Source organism: Chrysochloris asiatica, unplaced genomic scaffold (genome assembly GCF_000296735.1).
Source record: "Chrysochloris asiatica unplaced genomic scaffold, ChrAsi1.0 scaffold00070, whole genome shotgun sequence".
NCBI classification, from domain to species: Eukaryota; Metazoa; Chordata; class Mammalia; order Afrosoricida; family Chrysochloridae; genus Chrysochloris; species Chrysochloris asiatica.
Window position 1 is genome coordinate 11375029 of NW_006408588.1, and position 23322 is coordinate 11398350.

A 23322-nucleotide genomic window follows, 5' to 3' on the forward strand; every position below is an offset into this window, starting at 1 on the left:
CTCAGAAACGCTATACAGGGTTATGGGTTGGAACAGACTCCATGGCACACAACCACCACTATCAACATAGACTCCCAAACAGCAAAATTCTCAACAGCAAGACATGGTCTGTTTTCAAGATCTAAAGAAGCTTTATAAAGGGCAACTCAGATAAAGGAACATGGAATTTTTCTTTTCTGACTCCTATACGATTTATGCTGTTGAGGTCAGCTTCACAGAGAAGCAGATTAGTGCTTCTTCTTTTTGTTTTTTTCAGTTATTTGGGGAGGAATTTTAGAACTGAGTTTTCAGTACAGACTGATGAGTGTTTTAAATCTATGGTTATATGGTGGAAATTATACAACAGGTCCAAATCCTGGACAGGAAAAACTCAGTAATGAATTAAATACATTTCTGTTTCTGACAAGAAGATAACAATGCAGAAACAAACAGACAAAAAATTCCCCTACAGGATTATAAATGCATTATAGCCTTAGTTTTAATAACACACTTCTAAAAAAAACTCTTTATTGTTCCAAGACTTTTGTGCACAAGGCAATTTTTCTTTCGTGGCATTGAGTCCCTTGGGTCAAGAACTAACTGTCCTTCTGTGAGAAGAAAGTGAATTCTTTCACTATAAATAGGGCAAGCAACCTCTGGTATTTCTTCTAAGGGGGTGATGGTCTGTGCTGGACAGCCTGTAAATCAGTAGCCAGAAGCTCTGGAAAGAAGGTACATGCATCTTCAAGGGCTTAGCATGTTCATCTGAGACTGTCATAACTGTGGCCTTTGTAATGGTATCCTCATACCCTTGAGTTTGGGGGCAACACTGATTTAAAATACCCAGTTTAATAATACTAGCTAAGATGTATAGGATCCTTACTATGCCCCAGGCACAGTGTTAGTTAACTAATACTTATCGCCACATGGTTCTGATGAAGGAATCTTTAGAAGTCATCTTTTATAGATGAGAAAACATATGCTTAAACAGGTTAAGTAATCTATCCAAAAGAATCTTGCAAAGGTCTGGAATTTAAAATCTCATTTCAGAGGCTACATGCTCAATCATGAGTTCATACCTTCTCTTTGTGAAATAGCATGTGCCAGAGAATGAATTCCAGTTTCTGAAGAGAAAAATGTAGGTTTCTATAGAGAAAACATCCCTGGTGGACTGTGGGTTAGTATACAAAAATCACAAAAAGTTAGTAGTACAAACTCACCAAGGATGCAGAGAGACTGGGACACTCCCACATTGCTGGTGGGATTGCAAAATGGTCCAACCACTCTGGAGAGCAATATGGCATTTCCTCAGACGGTTGGAAGTAGAAATACCTTATGATCCAGCAATTCCTCTACTTGGTATTTACCCACAAGAAATACAAGCCATAACACAAGTAGATATATGCATACCAATGTTCATAGCAGCATTATTTACAATAGCAAAAAGATGGAGACAGCCAAAGTGTCCATCAACTGAAGAATGGATAAACAAACTGTGGTACATACATACAATGGAATATCATGCTACCTTGAAGAATAACAAAGAAGCTGCAAGCCACCGCATAACATGGATGAACCTTGAGGACATTATGTTGAGTGAAATTAGTCAGGCACAAAAGGGAAATACTGCATAGGACCACTACTGTGAAAGACTAAGAAAAAGAACCCATACTAAAGTGGGGGGGTGTTATTTGCTGGTTGCTGGGATGTGGGGGGTGGGGTGAGGTGAGGGAGGGGTAGGTGGAGCTCAGAGCAGGGAATAGACACAGGATAGTTTGGGTGCTGGGGGTGGGGCAATATACAATAAGGGGAAGGGGAATGAAAAAACAAAGCAGATGGGAGAACAATTAGGCAGATTTGCACGGGCTACGTGGGACAGAGGTAAAGAATGATGTATGCACAACCTTGGAACAACAGGACTCTGGGATACAGGGATTGAGACATAGTTGGAATGGGGAAAAGGGAGGAAATAATATTAAGATGCTTGGCTGTCTTTTGAATCTTGGTTTCCTTTGCATACCATTATAAAACAGACACTGGAGGGAGAAAGTAAGGAATAGCCAGAAATATCACCATAGAAAGCTTGTAAGTCTGTCTTATGCCTATAACTGATTGGAATACCTAAAATGGGGCTACAATGTGCCCAGTGAAGGAGGTTTCCTGCAGAGCTTCTGCATTACACAAGACTATAGGTGGAATCCGGAACCCCATCCAGAATCTTCAGAGGTGGGAAAGTTCCACTTGAAAGGACGAGCAGACCAGCCTGGAGTGGCTAGAAGAACAGAAGATATTTCTTGAAAGAAAGACTGACAGGAAAAATACAAAACAACAGAGGCATACCAACTGATTACTACAAGAAGAAGCAAGTTGCTCACCCAGGAGACATCAAGGCAAAGTGGTCGGATCCCGTCAGAGCAATCCCTTCCAAGACTAAGACTCAATGGGAATACACGCTCTGATTGGTGACCACATTAGTCACTGATAAGGGGAAGTGAGGAAAAAACAGCAATGAAGCTGTGAGCTAAGCCCTACAATGTTCAATAGACTTCTGTGAACCCGGCTGGAGACCTGGCTAGCCAGCAGTGTGGTAAGACCTAGGGACACCTGGGCCAAGAGTCAGTGACATAGCCACAGAGGACTAGAGTGTAGAATGAAGTGTCCAGCTGATAAGAGAGGGCATATGCACATGAACACCCACACTTGCAGAAAATGCCCACTTGACCTGGCTTCAACGACTGGATGATCAGAGCTCAACTAGAAGACAAAGAGGGAAAAAATAGAGTAATCTGACACAATTCGATGAACTTGACCTACACCTACGGAAGCAGTAGCTCCAAAGAGAAAACAAATCTTTACAGCAAGGATCATTCCCACCCCCTCCATACACAGAGTAGACAGGATGGGCAACTTTGACACTGGCTACCCAAAATGAGGGGGCTACAAAGGCAAGAAGTGACTGGATTACAAGCTTTCAAAAGGGAACCTAGATCCAGAGGGCATGGAGGAAGGTAGAATCTCCTCTGAATAGTATCCAATCTGTCTGGGTGGGGCTGATGAAAGGAGATGGGGATAGGTCTCTTGTGATACAATAGTGAATAATTGTTATTAGGACTGATTGTGAGGGTTGGAAATGTAAAGGTAGACATTTTGTAGCAAGGTGGGGAGTGATCAACTTTGCAGTCTAGGAGTGGAGGTCCCTGGGACCATCAAGGGAAAAGAGCCGAGAGCGGGATCCTACCCAGAGAAGCAGTGATGCGACTGGGGCCTTTAGACCCAGAGAGGGAGAGGGGCTGTGTGCTGACCACTGGGGGGCAGGCTTGCAGGGGATACCCTTTGGTTGGTTGATGATGCATGGAGGGGATTGTAACCATGGCAATGAAATCATATATGATAGGATGAATGTAAAACTAATGTCCTCCCATGTAATCTATCACATAATTCACAATAAAATATTTAAAAAAAAAAAAGACTTAATCACGGAAACCTTATACAGGGTTGCTATGAGTAGGAACTGGCTTGATAATAATGGCTTTGATTTAGGTTATCTTGATGGAGGAGTAGTGCTGGGCTCCTAACTGAAAGATTGGTAGTTCTAATCCAATCCAAAGACCTGGTGATCTACTTCTGAAAGGTCACTGTCATTGAAAACCCAAGGGAGCACAGTTCTACTTTAAAACACATGGGGGCGCCATGAGTTAAAATAAACTCCACAACAACTGGGTTTTGCTGTGTTTGTTTACCTATTAGAGGATCAAATCCATTTCCCCAGAACTGCACCATTCTCTAACCAATTTCTCAAAACACTATCAAGGATCTCATATATGTCAATAGAACTCATCTATAGTTGCCTAATTTGAAGGAAAAAAAAAAAAATCTGTGATTTCATGTCACCTCTAACTAGGTTGCATCTGGCATTAAAAGACACTCGCCCGCGGGAGTACATCTGGCTGGGGATCCTCAATGCACAACCCTAATTTAATTTAATACCAGGAACATCTTCCTAGAGATCACTAAAAAACGTAGTTTTCTCATAAGATTTTATTTAACAGTCTACCTATCTATAAAAAGTAAAATTAATTGACAGAGAATAATGTTCTGCATTTAGTGTTCTCTTCAAGAACACATCTGCCCACTCCCATTCCCCTAGACTTGTTCATTCCTACTGTGTTTCTTTTAATAGAGAATTGTGTAGATCTGTGAAAAATCAGAATTAAGACATTTTGCAGATGCTGAGTATTAAAGAAGCCTGTGTTGTGGTTTTTAATTCTCAATCTCAGTCCACATTGTGGACTGCTTAAAGAAAAGGAGAGGCACAAGTCCAGCGCTGGACCTCAAGTTGATGACATTTTTCTATTTGTTGTTAAGTGCCCTCGAGTCGGTTCCAACTCAGAGTGGTGTTGTATGAGGTTTCCAAGGAGCGGCTGGTGAGTTTGAACCTCCAACCATGCAGTTCACACCACCCTTGTACTCCAGTGCGTATCCTACAGCGACACACCAGGACTCCATTTCTATTTAAAGGACAAAAAAATCTGAAATACCCAATTAAATATTACTAAGATGAAGCATTCTCCAAAATTCTGGGCAAATTTATATTTTCTCTCAGGGTTCCTGAAGCAACGTAAACAACTATTCCAAAACATAGACTGAGTGTTTGAAGTAAGACTTTAAGTCAAGTTAGATGCGGGAGGTAAAAGAGAAAGTGGGATAAGAAAAGATGCTTGTCACCAGATGTTAAACCAATGCCTGCTAATCAGAGTTCAGCACCTCCAATATACTTTTAGAACACAACTATCTTGATACTTGATTCTCCTGGTGTGATGCTGTAGGATCAGTGCTGGACTGAAACCCACAAGGTTGGCAATTCAAACACACCAGCCACTCCTCAGAAACCTTAAAGAAGGTCAGTGTGAACTGGAACCAACTTGACAGCACTTAATAACTATATCTTGATTCTTATTAAATTGTTAAGTACTTACTTACACATCTAACTCACCAACACACACACAGAATAGTTGGAGCCTTTAGTGCACAGCTTTGTTTTCATTTTCATTCTAGCTTTAACATCCACTGGGCATTCCCTTGGATCAATGAATGGGCTGTACTGAGAGTGGAGAGATTTTTTTTTAATCACCATTGATTCACATGTATGTTTCAAGAATAGCAGTATTTTCTTCTTTGTTTCTTTTCTGGTTTGTTTAAATTTAATTTTCTACTCAGGAGATTGCGACCGAATGGGTAAAGTAAGACTTAAAATGGAAAATCGCCTGTGTTCTTGTCATAAAAGGCCAAACCCCCTGAGAAGAGATGAAAATAATTCCAGTGAATCATTCACAGAGTGCCATTTGACTGAAGTTTCTGTTTTTCATTTAATATCTTGGAGACCCAGACAGATGCTCACAGTTTCCTGAGACTATTTACAGCTTTTTCTATCACTTTGGTAGAACGTGCCTGCATCTCCCTTCTAGTTGGTTGGAACATGTCTCTTAAAACCGGATCAGGGAGACTGCGAACATCTGCCTCTACGTGACTAACCACATAATTCTAGTCGTGCTGGTCAAATCTTTTATAGGAAGATGTTGACCAAATCCTTTGTAGGATGGGAAAAAATATAAAATCATAATGGAAAATATTAAATTTCAATATCCACTAGACTCAAAGGTTCCTGCCATCTTAAAATACTTGTATTGGAAACCCAAAAGAACACACGCAAACAGAGGCAGGCAAAGGAATAAAAGTACCCCAGGGAGAATTCTTACTACCAGTTGACAAGCTTTAAAAAGAACATTACTATAAAGGTTGCTAGTGCTTCTCAGGGTAAGCAAGTTATCCCAACACTTTTCCATCCTTTTGTCTTTTTATATCTTCTTCCCTCCAGCAATTCTAAACCCCAGAGGCCCAGGCCCCCACAGATTCCCATGAAAATTTATTAATAATGACATTTGAAAAACACAAAGCCATTTCCATTTAATTAAATAAACACACCATGTTAACCTTCAGTATAAGAAGTGACCATTCATTTTTATAGGTGGCTGTAAACAGACTTTGAGCTTCACAAAGCAAAGATCACTAGAGCGTTGGCAAACAATAATGATCTCATGTGCACTTTGTAGACAGCTGCTCAGAAAATAGAGTTTGATTCTGATGGGCTTGATGATTGGGACTTTAGCTAGGCTTCTGCTTTCTCTCAGAGAATGCCAAAACATCAAGAAGATGCCTCTGTAGAAGTGGGTCTACTGCAGTATTCCATTAAAAACCAAATTGGCCAAGCTCCAACAAGGAGCCAGCAGAGGGCAAGGTGCATTAAGGTGGAAGGCCACTGGAGAAGAGGGTGTCCCTAAGTGGCTGTCCAGAGGTCATGGTGAGGTTCACTGAGACACTATTGTAATACTGGTGATTGGAATGCGGGCAAATATGTCATAGTTGTGATATCTTCCTGGCTATTTCTGTCTCTCCTGCTAGAGAGATTTGGGACTCCTAGTGTGGAGCTGTGGGATAAATCACTGGACTGTAAGGTGGGTTTAAACCACAAGATTGGCGGTTCAAACTCACCAGCCACTCCTTCAAATCCCTATACAGGGTCGCTGTGAGTCAGAACCAAATCGGCAGCATGTAACAAGAAGAGTGGGAAGTTCTGACAGTCAGTACAGGTCTCCCTTTGATATGTGCTCTTGATGTAACTAACCTTCATACGTGAGTCTAGATTAAAGAAGAAAACACCACGTTTCCTTTTTCTTTCCCTCTCCTTTTCCCTATCGCCCTCCCACTTCGCTTCCTCTTTCTCTCCTCATTCCTCCAGCACAAATTATTGCAAAAGAAAGCAGCAGCATGGGAATGATGAAAGAACTCCAGATTGAAAGTCGAGGAGGACTCAGGTGTAGAGTTAGCTCTAGACCTGACTTGCTCCATGACCCTGGACAAATCATTTATCTCTCTTGGACCCCCAGTACTATGATCTGTAAATTGAGGTGGGGTTTGTCCGTATAGTCTATTTTCTTTCTGTTTTAAAATTAGAACTGCACTAGCGTAGTGGTTACGAATCGGGCTGCGAACCACAAGGTCACCAGTTCGAAACTACCAGTCACTCCTTAGAACCCCTATACATGATCGCTGTGAGTTGGAACTGACTAGATGGCACTTAACAGCAACAACATTATTAATCTAAAGGAGCAGTGGTAATTTAGTTGATTATGAGCTGGTCTGCCAACCGCAAGATCAATCATTTCAATCTACCAGTTACTCTGACAGAAAAAGAAGAGGCTTTTTGTTCCTGTCAAGATTTACAGCCTCGGAAAACCTATACAGGGTTACTATTTGTTGGAATTCACTCAGTGGCACTCAGCCACTACCATTATTAATCTAATGCCAATGATAAAATGGGGTCCTGGTGTGGCGCTGTGGGTTAATGCGCCACACTACAAAGCCGATTGAACTACAAGGTCGGCGGTTCAAGCTCAATAGTTGCTCCTAGGAAACCCCATACAGGGTCACTATGGGTCAGAACTGACTCGATGGCACTTAACAACAACAACAATGATAAAATAAATGTGGGATACTTTTATAATCATAAAAAATACAAATTGGCTAAATGGCACAGAAGTAAATAGTGAGGTATACTTAACCTTGAAACAACAAGGTTCTGTGATACTGGGATAGACGCACTGTCTGAATGGGGAAAAGAGGGGAAATAATGTTAAGGTGATTGACTGTCTTGTGGATATTGGGTTTCCCTGCCTACTATTGTAAAATAGATATTTAAAGGGATACAAAGGAGTATTGGTAACTATGATTACAGAAAGCTTATAAGCCTGTCTTCAGCCTACAAATGATTGGAATATCTAAAAGGAGTTCTAGAACTTGCCCAGTGAAATAAGCTTCTTGTCAAGCCTTTGTAGAGTATGGGGCCTTAGGTGGAATCCTGAGCTCCATCCAGAACCTTCTGAAGTAACATTCCTACCTGAAAGGATATGCAGACCAACCCAGAGTGGCTAGAGGAACAGAAGATACTTCTTGAAAGAAACACCAGCAGGAAAAAAAGAAAACAAACAAATAATTGTTTGGCTGTTACAAGAACAAACAAGCTTCTTGTCTGGGAGCCATCAAGGCCCTTCAGGACAAACCCGTTTCCAATACTGAAACTCAAAGGGAACGCATGAGAAGGCATGTAAGCTCACTATTGACTACATTGGTCTGCTTGTGAGTGGAAGTGGGAGAAAGGCAGTCATGAGTCTGACCATGTTCCATAGACTCCTGTCAACCTTGAGTTGAGAGAGAGAAGAAGAAAGGCTGGTTGGTGCGAAGTTTGGGGAGACTTCGGAACTTCTGTGTCCATGGATACTCACCTAGCTACTGGGGGTTAGAGCTCAGAGTGAAGCATCCTGCTGATATGAAGTGGGAGGAGGCATGCAAAAACACCCAAACTTGCAGACAGTACCCATTTGACCTAGCTTGGATGGCTTGATGGTAAGAACTCAACTACAGAAAGATAAAGAAGTTAGATACAGGAAGCAAAAGTAAATTGCTACAACTTGATGAACTTGACCTTTGCTTATAGATGTAGTTGCTCAAAACACCAATAGAGAGGGAAGGAGTCTTCACATCAAGGATGAAGCCTGTCCCCTAAGTACATAGGGTTGATAGGGACAGGCAATTAGACATTGGCTACCTAAAATAGGGGGGCTATAAAGGCACAAAGTGGTTGGGTTACAAGTTTTCAAGAGAGAGCAAGGAAAATCCTCACTGAATAGTTTTCATCTTGTCTAGATGGATCTGGTGGAAGGAGATGGGGATAGGATTCTTTTGATTCAGTAGTGAGTTATTATTATTATCATGACTTATTGAGATTGTCACAACTGTAAAGGTAGAAGAGGTATAACAAAAATGGGGGAGTAGTTAATCTTACATTCCAGGAACAGAGAATCCTAAGACCATCAAGAGAGAAGAGCATAAGTGGAACACGTGATCCTAACCAGAGAAGCAGTGACACCAGAGATGGAGGCAGCGGTGATGGCATGGAGACACAGGGCATCTGAGGTCTCTAGACTCAAAGAAAGAGTAAGGTTGTGTGCTTGGAGGGGATTGTCATTATTACAAGGAAACAAAATATGACTGGTTGAGTACAAAACCAATGTTCTGTCATGTAAACTGTTACTCAATTGAGAATAAAAGCTTAAAAAAAAATTAACAATCCAAATAGTCTTTGTAAAGCTTAGAACAAGAACTGCTGGTTTTCTACGACTCTTGCTTGACTGCCCTAACAGCTAGCCAGAAAAGTGAATGTGTGTCTGCGTATGTTTAGTCATTTTTTTAAATACGTATTACCAATGGAATACTCACTACATGCCAGGCATTGGGAGTAAACACTTTATATAACTTAGGTCTTTGAATGCTCTCATCCACCCTGGAAGTAGAAACTATGCTTAATTTCACTTTGAAGAAAATAAGGGGGTTGTTGTTACTGTTAAGCACTCCTGAGTTGGTTTCGACCCATAGCAACCCTGTATCTGGTTTCTGAGGAACGGCTGTTGGGTTTGAACTGCTAATATTGCAGTTCAAACTGACCTTGCGGTCCAGCACATTAGCTTGCAGCACCACACCAGGACTCCATAGGGGGTTAAACGTTCCCAAAGAATTAGAAAGTGAAACTTGAATCTAACTCTGTGTGACTTGTTGTTTGTGTTGTTAAGTGCTGTGGCATCGAAACCATATAGGGTTAAGGGCCTATTAACCTTAAACTATGCTGCCTTCATTATCCAAAAGGTATTTACAAAGTCTCATGGGAGACTTCTGATGTTTTCAAAACCATCTTGCATTTTTCCATGAAAGCTGTCTCCTTATAAATAAACAACAGTTAGTCACTTGCTGCCAATCAGTCATTCAGCTTTTGAGGCTTAATTATTCACATAATTATACTCATCATCAAGGAAAAAAATGCAAAAGCAAAAATAATACAAAGCTAGGAACTCTGCCTTTATCCATTGCCTCTATTTCTCTCTTTCCACAAAGCACACTTTCACCTAAGTAATCCTAAAAATATTGTGGGGGAGATTCATTTTGATGTATCTCTTTGGAGAGAAAGATGCTGCAGGAATAATTTAAACCCTGAACTTGGTGGTTTTACCTCATATAAAAGGCTCAGAAATATGGTAATAACTTAGCAATTAAGATCTTGGCTCAGGAATTAGAGAAATCTGGGCTCCATTTTCAACTTTTCTTCTTGTAGGTTTGGACATTATGCAAGTTATATAAATCTCTCTGAGGAGTAAACTTTGTAATTCAGACAGGTAATATGAGTTTCAAATGTCATAATATATATGAAATGCTAAGCTTGTGTCTGGCACACTGAACATGCTTAGTACATGTTATCTATCCATTATTATTGGTTTGCATCCATTCTTTTCCTGGGATCCTTAGAGACTATTTCTATACAGATTAGTAAGTGAGCTTTAATTCTATATCTACCTGCATATATTTTTTAATCACATATTTGAAGAGTATTTGTTGCAATATTTACATTTCTTTCGATTTATGTTCGACTTCAAAGTTGTTTGAACTGCAGGGTCAGTGGTTCAAGCTCAGCAGCTGCTCCTTGGAAACCCTATACAGGGTCGCTATGGGTTGGAACCAACTTGATGGCATTTAACAACAAACAACAAGTACTCATTAGGGAGTCCTGGTGTGGCCCTGTGGGTTAATGCACTGGACTGCAAGGTTGGTTTGAAGTGCAAGGTCGGTGGTTCAAGCTCACCGGCCACTCCTTAAAAACCCTATACAAGGTCGCTATGGGTCAGAAGTGACTCCACAGTTGTTGTTGTTGTTGTAATGTGCCATGGAGTCGGTTCCAACTCATAACAGGGTTTCGGAGGCTGTAAATCTTTACGGAAGCAGAAAGCCTCATCTTTCTTGCGTGGAACAGCTGGTAGTTTCGAACTGCTGACCCTGAGGTTCACAGCCCGATTCGTAACCACTACGCTACCAGAGCTCCTTACAACAACAACAACAACAACAACAACAACAACAACAACATGGGTCAGAAGTGACTCCACAGTACTTAACAACAATTCATTAATCTACATGAACCCATATGATAGTCTCTGTGTGTTTTGGAAATAACTTTATGGTGTTTCTTTCTTTACATTTAGGTGTAACCCATGTCAAAGGCAGTGGTCTTTGATTGTCACCAGTAAAGTAACCTAACTCCTCTAGGCTTTCAGCAAGCTAGGCTGTATCATCTGCATATCGTAGGCTGTTAATGAGTTTTCCTCCATTCCTGATGCCGCATTCTTCTTTGTATAATCAGCCTCACAATTTATTTCCTCAGCATACAGACTGAATAAGTTTGGTGAAATGATACAATTCTGGCCCTGGCATATAACTTTCCTAATTTTAAAACATTTAGTGTTCCCTTGTTTTGTTAGAACAGCTGCCTCTTGGTCTATGTACAGGTTCCTAGTGAATACAATTAAGTGTTCCAAAATACTTATTCTCCACAATACTTGTCACGATCCACACAGTCAAAAGCCTCTGCATAGTCAATAAAGCACCGGTAAACATCTTTTTGGTATTCTCTGCTTTCAGTCACGATCCATCTGACGTCAACAATGATAACCCTCCACATCCTCGTCTGAATCTAGCCTGAATGTCTGGCAGTTCCCTGCCAATGTACTATAGCAGCCATTTCTGAATTATCTCTAGAAAAATTTTACTTGCATGAAAACAGTAGTCAAGAAATCAAACAAGGTATTACATTAGGAAAATCTGCTGCCCAAGACCTCTTTAAAGTATACAAGAGCAAAGATACCAGTTTGAGGACTAAACTCTACTTAACCCAACCCATGGTATATTCAGTAGCCTCATATGCATGTGAATTTACACAATGAATAAAGAAGACCATAGAAGAATTGATGTATTTGGGTCATAGTGTTGGAGGAGAATATTAAAAGTAGCATGGACCACCAAAAGAACAAACAGATCTGTGTTGGAAGAAGTGCACCCAGAACACTCCTTAGAAGCTAGGACGGCCAGATGTCATTTCTCATACTTTGGCCATATTATCTACAGTCTCTGGAGAAGGACATCAACCACGCTTGGTAAAGTGGAGGGTCAGCAAAAAAGTAGAAGATCACCAAGACCCTCAACAAGATGGATCAGCACAGTGGCAGCAGCTATGGGCTCAAGCTTAGCAACGATTGTGAACCAGGTAGTGGTTCGTTCTATTGTACAGAAGGTCTCTAAGAGTCAGTACCAACTCATTGACAACTAACAACAACATATGGTGTTTATATTATTCCAATTGTCTGAACAGGAAGCAGGCATGCATGTTAACACCTGAATCATTCCCACTGGGTTTCTGACATGATCACCTTGATTCTAATGGATTTTTCTGTACATGGAGATCTTAGATCAACTTCTAAGGAAGTCCAACTGTGACTCTGCATTTGTGAACTCAATCATGAAAACAAATTTCTGCCTATGGCCTTCCTATCAGAAGCCAAACAATGAAGAGGTTGTCTGGAAGCTTTCGTTAGCTTTGTTCTAACTTTCTGTCTAACTAAGCTGAAAGAGAGTATTTCAGAGCCAACAGAAAGGCAATTTTGTTTGTGTCTCCTCTGAGCAAGTGGTCTATCTCTAGTATTGACCTGTCCACACTGTGTTTACCATACACTAGCCACATCCCACAAATGCAATTTATTGGGAGGTGGAGTCTACCAGGAAAGTAGCCATGCTCCAGCTGCAGGAGTGTGCAGTTGCGAGAGTGACAGACGATCCTGCTTTGTGTGGAAGGAACTGCAGTTAATGCGCTAGACTACAACGTCGGTTTGAATTGCAAAACAACAACGAAGAAGAAAAAGCAGTAGGAAGCTTTCTAATGTCATCCACATGAAAGATCTGAAGCATATTTAAGACTCACAATACCTTAAACCATTTTAAAGCTGACCATACACATTGCAAATCTTCTTCTAGTCATTAGAATTTTCCATTATAAGGTTACAATCTCATTACCAGTTGCATTTGAATTGTTTCTGACTCACAGCGTCCCACCTGTGTCTAAGTAGAGTTATGCTTCATAGGGCTTTCAATGGCTGGTTTTTCAGGCCTGGATTGTCAAGCTACCTTTGAGGCACATTTGGGTGAACTTGAACCTGTAACTTTCAGGTTAGAAGCTGCGCTCCCTAACCTATTCCTATTTGTGTAGCAAGTTCTTTATTTCAGAGCACCCAGGTGCCTCCCCAGAGCTGTTTCCTTGTTTACTTTACCTGACAAAGAGGAAAAGTAAAAGAAGTAAGAAAATTTTACCCAACTTGATAGCATTTAACAACAACAACAATGAACTACAGATTAGCAGATGAGTTGCTTTTTTAAAACCACCACTCAACCTGCAACCTCGAGGTATAAGACACTTTGAAAAAACAGCAAGACCAAACCAGAGAGGGATCTGAGGCCTACATGGTGAAGTCTGAAAACAAAGTAGGAGAGTCCATGGGAAGGATGAATAATGAATGCAGAAATTTACTGAATTTACTGAATGCAACAGATTTCCTCTCAGTCATGCATACATCTAAACAAATGCGCAGAGAATAAACTATATTCATAAACAATAAATCAAGAGATGGCATTTTTCCCTTTAACACTTTGAAAGATTGAGGAAAATTAAAAGTAACAGGGCTAATTCAGCCTTCTATGCTAATTGCTCTTGCCTCACTACCAAAACCCTGACTGCCCTTTCCCCTCCCACAGAAACATTCACAAAACAGCCAGCGTGAATGGGTTTTGTTAGGCGACTTTAAAATGTATTTTTAAAAGCTAGAAGATGTCTCCTAATATGAAACTGCTTACATTGTTTAGCCAATGTCTCACTCCAAGTCCTTATACCTTAGGATTTACTCATGACCTTTGCCCCAGAATCAATCCATATTGCCTGGACATTTTGTCATCTGATATCTACATGACAGAAATAAGCATAATTCTATTTTATAGCTTTAAAGAAATGTTCAAGTCTAAAGGAAGCAGATAATTTGGTCAAACTCCTACACTTTATGGATGTGAAAAGTGAGATCTTTGGAAATTTACTAAAATTAAAATAAATTACAGTCAGTAGCAAGAGTTCTCGACCAAAATTCTAGGTCAGAACTTTTTCCTCTGTTGATGTTGTTAAGTGCTGTTGAGTCCGTTCCAACTCCTAGGGACCCTGTGTAAGGTGTCCACGAAGTGGCTGATGGGTTTGAACAGCCGATCTTGGGGAGTTTATCCTACAGCATCACACCAGGACTCTGTAGTATACTAAAATACTATAATCCAGTAAGGGCGTTCCTGGTTGGTACAAATGCTCAATGTGCTTAATAGATAACTAAAATGTTGGAGGTTGGAGTCCACTTAGTGGCGCCTCAGAAGAAACCTGACTTCAAAAAAAATCAGCCATCGATAACCCTAAGGAGCACAGCTCTGCTATACCACATTGGGGATACCATCAGTGAGAATCAACTCATTGTCAATTAGTGATGAAGCGAAAGTAAACAGGTTCCTGGTGAGCACCTTAGGGCATTTTTTCACTGAGAAAACCCCATGACAATGTGTGCCTAGATTCTGTATCACCTTTTGCCACTGTGTCTTTTACCTGCTTTTTGGTATTAAAACAGAAGGGACTGTAGAGATCACCTGGCGAAGTCCAGAATTCAGTGCAGGATTCCCTTCTTTACTTTCCTGGCATGCAGTCATTCAGCCTTTACCTGTGACTTTGTGAATCGCTGCCTGTGGTGGTGCAAAGGGGCTACAAGAGCCAGACAGACCGTACTTGGATCCTAGCTTGAAATAAATTATTTGTCCTTAGGTATTGGTTTAATCTCTGTGCTTCAGCTTTCTTATTTCAGCCGTAAAACGGGACTGCTAAGAACTGTACCCATGTTGCATAACTGCTATAAGGATTAAGAAGGAAGAGCAGTAACTGGGAAATTCTAAGTGCTACATTGGCTTCCCCACCCCAACCCCCAGTTTCTCTTATTACTACGACTGCTAGTACTACTACTACTACTACTACTACTACTGCTACTGCTGCTACTGTCAACACTGCTGCTCCTATTGCTCCTCTTACTACTAACGCTGCTGCTGCTATTACTGCTACTACTATTGTTACTACTCCTGCTACTGCTATTGTGACTGTGAATGTTACTACTACTACTGCTACTGTTACTACTGTTACCACCACTACTACTACTGCTACTGTTACTACTGTTACTGCTACTACTACTACTACTACTACTACTACTACTGTTACTACTGCTGCTACTGCTACTGTTACTACTGTTACCACCACTACTACTACTGCTGCTGCTGCTACTGTTACTACTGTTACCACCACTACTGCTACTGTTACTATGGTTACCACCACTACTACTACTGTTACTGTTACTACTGCTGCTACTGCTACTGTAACTACCGTTACCACCACTACTATTACTACTGCTGCTGCTGCTACTGTTACTGTTACTACTGTTACCACTACTACTGCTACTGTTACTACGGTTACCACCACTACTACTACTGTTACTACTGCTGCTGTACTGTTACTACTGTTACCACTACTACTACCACTGTTACTGTTACTACTGCTGCTGCTGCTACTGTTACTACTGTTACCACTACTACTACTACTGTTACTACTATTACCACAACTACTACTACTGTTACTGTTACTACTGCTGCTACTGCTACTGTAACTACCGTTACCACCAGTACTATTACTACTACTACTACTGCTACTGTTACTACTGCTGCTGCTACTGCTACTGTAACTACCATTACCACCACTACTATTACTACTGCTGCTGCTGCTACTGTTACTGTTACTACTGTTACCACCACTACTACTACTGTTACTACTGTTGCCACCACTACTACTACTGTTACTACTGCTGCTGTACTGTTACTACTGTTACTACTGTTATCACTATTATTGCTACTGTTGCTGCTGCTGCTACTTCGAATGCCAGAGCGCTCACTAACAATGGTTATTATAGTCTTCATATGAAATCCAAACATATCTTCCTACGATCTGTATCTACTGGTCCTTGTTCTACGTCTAAAGTTAGGCTGCCTGGTGAGACTCCCTTTTCTACATTACAGTCATCACAAAGTTGCTAACAGTTGTCAAAGCCCTTTTTATACCACCCTCGTACATGCAGAAGATGTAAGCTACTTCCTTAACTCCTCATTTCATGGTGGTCCCCATTCGGACTACTCTTCCTTGTGAGTCACAGTACCTCCCAGGGATAAGCCAGAGACTGTGCTGAATTTGTACTTGCATTATGTAATTTAATCTTTAGCTCAGGCTTCCATCCCCACTTATCTGTGAGTAACTGACTGGTCTAAGGGTTGAGAGCCATAGAGCTGGGATTTCATAACCAGGAAGCCACACCACAGTAGTCGTGCCTCAGCTTCATCATAAAACACTGGCCGCAGAAAACACACAGACTCCAAACACATCTATTCAGGGCACACGCCACAAGGACGATAATCCTCGGATCCTGGAGTCTCTCATTCTAGTTCACATTAGAACACCCCAATGTTGGGCAACCATAGCACGTTGTCATAACTACAAAACTTATAATAATAATAAATTCCTAGATTTTTTATCGTAAGTCAGCTTGTGTGTCGCTGTGGTTCTGGAATCTGTGCACTTGATGTGTCAAATGCCAGCATGGTCACCCATGGTGGACAGGTTTTAGTAGAGCTCCCAGACTAAGAACTGACCAGAGAAAGCAACTGGTGATTCACCTCTGAAAGATTAGCCACTGGAAACCTTAGGGAGAGCAGTGAAACACTGTCTTATTTAGTGACAAAAGATGAGCCCCTCAGGTTGGAAGGCACTCAAAATACAACTGAAAAAGAGCTGCCTCCTCAAAGTCGAGTTGACCATAATGTTCTAGATAGAACAAAGCTTCTGAGACGTTCACTTGCTGATCTGGCATGCCTCATACTGAGGAGAAACAGTTGCAAGCATCTATTAATAATCAGAACATGCAATGTACAAAGTATAAATCTACACAAATTGGAATTCATAAAAAATGAAATGCAGCATATGAGATCAATATCTTAGAATTTAGTGAGCTGAAATGGATAGATATTGGTCATTCTGAACTGGACATTCATATGGCCTACTATGTATGCATAGAATGACAAATTCAAGTGAGATGGTGCTGCTTTTATTATAAAAAAAAGAGCATTTCAAGACCTATCCTGAAGTATAATGCTACCTGTGTTATGATAATATCTCTGTACTCCTACAAGGAAGAACAGTTAATACAACTATTATTCAAATTTATACACCAGCCACCAAAGTCAATGATAAAATACAACAATTCTACCAACTTCTTCAGTCTGACGTTGATTAAACATGCAAGCAAGATGCATGGATAATTACTATCAATTAGAATGTGAAAGTTAGAAACAAAGAGGAGGAGAGATCAATAATACCTGGAAAACATGGCCTTGGTGACAGAAATGACGCTGATGGAATTTCAAAAGATCAACGACTTATTCATTGCAAATACCCTTTTCAACAACATAAATGACAGCTATATACCTGGACCTCACCAGATAAAATACACAGAAATAAAATTGACTGCATCTGTGGGGAGGAGATCTGGTAGTATAGTGGTTAAGAGTTGGGCTGCTAATCTCAAGATCAGCAGTTTGAAACTACTTGCTGTTCCATGGGAGAAAGATGAGACTTTCTGTGTCTGCAAAGATATATAGCCTTAGAAACCCTAAACAGAGTCGCTATGAGTCAGCACCAACTCCACAGCATACAACCACCACCACCAGTCTTGCTTTGGAGTCCTGGTGTGGTACTGTAGGTTAATGTGCTGGACTGCAAAGTTGGTTTGACCTGCAAGGTCAGCTGGACTGCAAAGGCAGCTTGATCTACAATGAGATGGATTGACACAGTGGCTGCCGTGGACCCAAACATAACAACAATTGTGAGGACGGGTGCAGAATCCAGCGGTGTTTTGTTCAGTTATCCATAGGGTTGCTATGAGTAGGAACCAACTCAGTGGCACCTAACAACAATAATTACAACAGTTTTTTTCATTTTTAAGCACACGATGAACTAAATAAAGTCTCTTATATACACATTATCACAATACTTATTGTTTTTGTTTATCAAGAGCAGGGTTTTATAAATACTTAGTATACCAAGTCTTTTGCTTTTACCACATATCTTCAATAAAATTAACCATGGAGAAGTACAAAACCCAAAATTATGCAACTAAGGAGCTTTTCCCAAGGTATTAAAGAGCATTTCTGAGCATCTGGAACTGTGCTCCTACTTCACATGTATTCATTTAGTCATTAATATCTATCCTTGAGTATCATTAACTCATAGCAATCCTTTATACGGTTGCTAAGGAGTGGCTAGTGGGTTTGAAATGTTAACCACAAGGTAAGTAGTTCAAACTCACCAGTTGCTCCCCAGAATCCCGATATAGGGTCACTATGAGCCAGCACTGATTCAACAGTACTTAACAACACTAATTATTATACGAAGGAGTCCTGGTGACAATATAGGATAAGCACTAGACTGCTAACAGCAAGGTCAGCAGTTCAAATCTATCAGTCACTCCACAGGAGAAAAGATGAGGTTTTCTGTCCCTGTTAATATTTTCAGTCTCCGAAACCTTACAAAGAGGCGCTAGGAGTCAGAATCGACAACTCAGTGACAGTTGAGAATTCTTACATGAGGGAGCTTCAAAAAGTTCATGGAAAAGTGGAATAAATAGACTTTTCCCACAAACTTTTTTAAAGTTCCCCTGTATTATTCTTTACATATAATAGGGGAGCACAAAAAGGTAAGTAATTTGCTCACAAAGTAGACTCTGTTATGAATCTTGATCCATTAGATTCCAAAGCCAGGAACTTCCCACAGACCAGAAAGTTTCCTGCAGTGCTTTCCTGACGCTGACAATCTTCTGAATGACTTCATTGTTCCAGCTTCTGTCTGTCCACAGTTACTATCTATGGACCTAGAGTTCCATCTGCCCAGAGGGCAGGTAAAATAGGTCAAGAGATGAGTCTCACCATTCAGCGGAGCTCAGTCTTGTTAACACACACTTTACCCTCTGCCTGCAGCCCCTCAGTCTTTGCAACAGCACGAACAGCTCAGCCTTGAGCACTCTTGGCCACTTGAGATCTTCCAACATGACACTTTTGTGACGGTTTCTGACCTACTGTTTTAAGAGCACAAGCTTCTGATGGCTATTTCCAGAAGAGCCGATTTGTCCCCTCTTCCTATTGGCCTCAATCCTCAAGGGCAAGAGAGCACAGGCTTTTTGTCCTCTAAAGAATTTATAGGTAAATCTTAGTTGTGTGTGTGTTTACCAGGCTAATGTCCCTATGATCCCTGTTGCAGTGCGCTACAGGATAAGCACTGGACTGGTAACCTAAAAGTCAGCAGTTCGAACCCACCAGCCACTCTTTTACTGAAGTAGACACTTCTTTCAGTAAGTGTGGATAGTTACTTACTGCCCACAGTTTACACCCCCAAACACTGCTGAACCTTGTACAAAATGAAACCACCTCTGACAATTGTTTCAATAGTTGCTTCACAGAATGAGACAATTTGTTGGGTCAAACACAGTTTCTGCTGTTGTATCTGGAAGCTGAGATTACAAAGAACACTTAAAGAATATAAAAGGTAATTATAGACTTGTAATCAGGTGAAGACACTACCATCAGCTTCATCTATTATAAGAGACCCCTAGATTATCTTTAAGGACTATGAACACTCAGGATGTTGGTCCTGCATCCTAATGTATTATTGAATTAGCTTCACGGTTATATCAACAATGTACAAATGCAAAGTAAGACTAAAATATATATATAATATATATATATATAAATCTTTGTTTGACTCATGAATTACCTTTTCCTTCTTCTTACTGCAGTAGGTTGTTTCTGCCTTCCATCCCTCTCTTCTGCCCCTCCTTGCCTCCATCCTATGCCTCAAGTCTACATTCCAACTGCAGCTAGAGAGCAGCATGAAAAACAAGGTTTCTAGTCAAAGGTTCTACCTGGCATATCTCGGAGACCTAGAAGTGTGCATTTTCAAACATGGAAATTTGATTTTTTCAATCCCTGGTACATACACATGGGAAGATATTGATGATAAAATAAAATACTCTATTTCCCTAAGTTTTCAGCAATCTTCCTCACTTTTAATCATCAATACATTACAGGCTTTGTGAGTGAAAATGAAAAGTTCAAGGGTCAATCTCTGAGCACATCATCATTCTGGGAGTGGCCAGCCCCAGAGCAGTCCTGGGAGATAATCCCTCACTAAATTAGCTACACTGGAAAATAGATGAAGTTGTTAAAGCTGTCTGTAGCTGCCGTACAGAGCAGAGTACACAAGGGTGACAAGAGCTATGCTGCTGTTGTTAAGTGTCGTCCTGTTGGTTCCAATTCAAGGAGTGGCTGGTAAGTTTGAACTGCCAAAGTGTGGCTCAAACCGACCTTGTGGTCCAGTGCTTTATCCCACAGTGCCACACCAGGGCTCCGATAGGAGCAATTGTTGTTGTTGTTGAGTGCCGTGGAGTTGGTTCCGACTCATAGTGACCCTGTACAGGGTTTCCGAGGCTGTAAATCTTTATGGGAACAGAAAGCCTCATCTTTCTCCCGCAGAACAGCTGGTAGTTTCAAACTGCTGACCTTGCGGTTCGCAGCTCGATTCGTAACCACTACGCTATCAGAGCTCCTTGACAGGAGCATTAGCTACTGATAATTATCAGAGATCACTATCATGTACTAACACTAGCCCTGGCTCCTGCTGCGGTGCTATGGGATCAGCACTGGACTGTGAACAAAAGGTTGGTAGTCCAGATCCACCAGCTGCTCCATGGAAACCCTATGCAGGATTGCTGTAAATTGGAACCTACTGAACAGCATTTAACAGCAACGACACTAATCCTGGTATGCCACAGTAGGACAAACAATAGGCCATAAGGTTGGTTTGAACCACCAGGTCAGTGGTGCAAACTCAGCAGCTGCTCCTTGGAAATCCCATACAGCGTCACTATGAGTCAGAACTGATTTGATGACATTGAACAACAGAAACAACACTGGGGTATCGTATCTATCCCTCACACTATGATAGAGACCATAATCATCTCCTTTATAACCATAAGGAAATAAAATACAGTGACAGTAAGAAACTTGCCCAAGGGTATACACCTAGTAACTGGAGCTACTAGAATCAGATTCTAAGTCTCTCTCTCTCCAAAGCCATGCTTCTAAGCATCATTCCCCAACTTTCTCGCTCTGCAAGCTGAAAATGGAAAAGATCACAGAAATAGTCTTACGTGTCCAAAGTTGTCTTCAATTGTTTTTTCCTAACGTGTTCTTCCCTTCTACAAAAGCTTTACGTTAAGCATATTCAGGTGATGATCTTCTGAGTATTCCCAAGGACTAGCATAGAATGTTATTATTCTTGAGCTTGTGCTTCTAATCACATTGACAAAAAGAATTACGACTTAAACTGGTGAGATCTACTAGAAGAGAGATGGGCTGAATCTGGATGTATCTGCGAGTAGAGAAGGCCAAATGGCATCACCGTGAGCTGTGTGAATGGAGGTTTTACAAGGACTCCACTGAGAAAGGTAGTCAGAGAAATGAGACAGTGCAAGGCACACAGCAGTACAGATGTGGCAAATTCCAAAAAACGTGGCACCCAACTCACAGCGGGGCACTCATGCTGTAAGCAAGAAAACCCCACATTAAATGACGGCTCTTAATTAAGACTGCAATGCTTGTAGGCCATTTGTCAATTTGCTGTCATTTCGGCTCACTTGAGATCTATGATCCTACAGCATTTGTACTTGATTTTCTGTTGGTACACATTTAAGAAACATAGCCATATTACACATTGATTTTGTGAATACATGTGAATACTTATTTACTTTAAAAAAAAGGATTCGTGCCCTACTCACAGAGAAAAACTGATCAATCCCATGGAAAACGTTTGTTGGCCTGGCAGCATACTGGAGGGTTGCCAAGTGATTTCAAACAAAAGAATAAAAAAGAATTCTGAAATCCCTTGCACCATATACCTTTCTCATATGATGTGTATACTACAATCACCTACAGAATTATTAAAAACAACAACAAAAAGACACGTTGGTTCTAGTGCTCAGAGAATGTAGGATCACAAACACACACACACACACACACACACACACACACACACACACATCTGTTGTTGTTAAATGCATTGGAGATAGTTTAGACTCATAGTAACCCTGTATAGAGTTTCTGAGGCTTTACATCTTTTTTTCAGGAGCAGTAGGTGGGCTCAAACTGCTGACCTTATTGTTCACAGTTCAGAGTTCAGTGTATGGAGCTACCATGCTCCATACATAAGTTGATGTTATTAAGTGCCGTTAAGTCTATTCTGACTCATAGCAAACCTGTATAGGGATTCCGAGGAACAGATGATAGGTTTGAACCGTCACACTGTGGTTCAAATCAACCTTGAGGTCTATTGCTTATCCTAAAGCACCACATTATCTATCTATCCATCTATCTAGTTGTTAAGTGTGGCCAAGTGGGTTCCAATTAACAGTGACCCTGTATAGACTTTCCAAGGAACAGCTGGTGGGTTTGAACTGGGGAATAATACTGATCCTACAGTACCACACCAAGAATCCAAATATGAGAAGCACTGTAAAGCATTAAAAATTTGCATAGATAGATAGATAGATACATAAATGCATGTATACATATATTCTATATATGCATAATTTTAATGCTTCTGATGTTTCCTCCTCTACTAAATTAATCATCTCAAACCAACAGAAGCCTTGTTTAGAACAACGGTCTCAAATTTTAAAATGTTTATGGATCACCTGGATATGCTAATTTCAGATTCTGATTCAGTTTGCCATGTGTGAGTCTCTCTGCTTGTACATTTCTAACAAGCTTTTAGGTGGTTCAGGGACCACACTCTGAAGAGCAAGATCTTAGAAGATAGGGTGGTGGCAACTTCAAAGAAGAGAGGGATGGGGCACAGCAGTTCAGATGTAAGCTCCAAATTGCAGTATCTTGAGCACCGATGGTTTCAGAAATCTACATGTAGCAGAATATCATACAATGAACACACACACAGAAGGAAGTCTGAAAAATAAGCTCAAAGTCTTTCTCTGCTGGAGAGTTTTTTTAGTCTCTTTACTGGGAGAAAAAGCCAAGGTGTATTTCTATATAAGGATTTAGAATTTTAGATTACACAATTTATCTGAAATTTGGAGTTATAAGACCTAGTATAAAAAAGGAAACTGCAAAAAAAAAAAAAAAAAAAAA

At 40.7% G+C, this 23322-nt stretch overlaps 2 protein-coding genes across 5 annotated transcripts in view; one reads left to right on the forward strand and one right to left on the reverse strand.

Annotated features, from left to right (window-relative positions):
- Positions 1–19208, forward strand: part of LOC102826512 (location of vulva defective 1-like) — a 30099-nt gene extending 10891 nt beyond the window's left edge. The window contains exons 2-4 of the mRNA XM_006864783.1: positions 14965–15530; positions 15706–16069; positions 19102–19208. Coding sequence (XP_006864845.1) covers positions 14965–15530; positions 15706–16069; positions 19102–19208 — 1037 coding nt within the window. The remainder of the gene's footprint in view (positions 1–14964; positions 15531–15705; positions 16070–19101) is intronic.
- NRXN3 (neurexin 3) overlaps positions 1–23322 on the reverse strand; it is a 1807186-nt gene that overhangs the window by 644519 nt on the left and 1139345 nt on the right. The window lies entirely within an intron of this gene.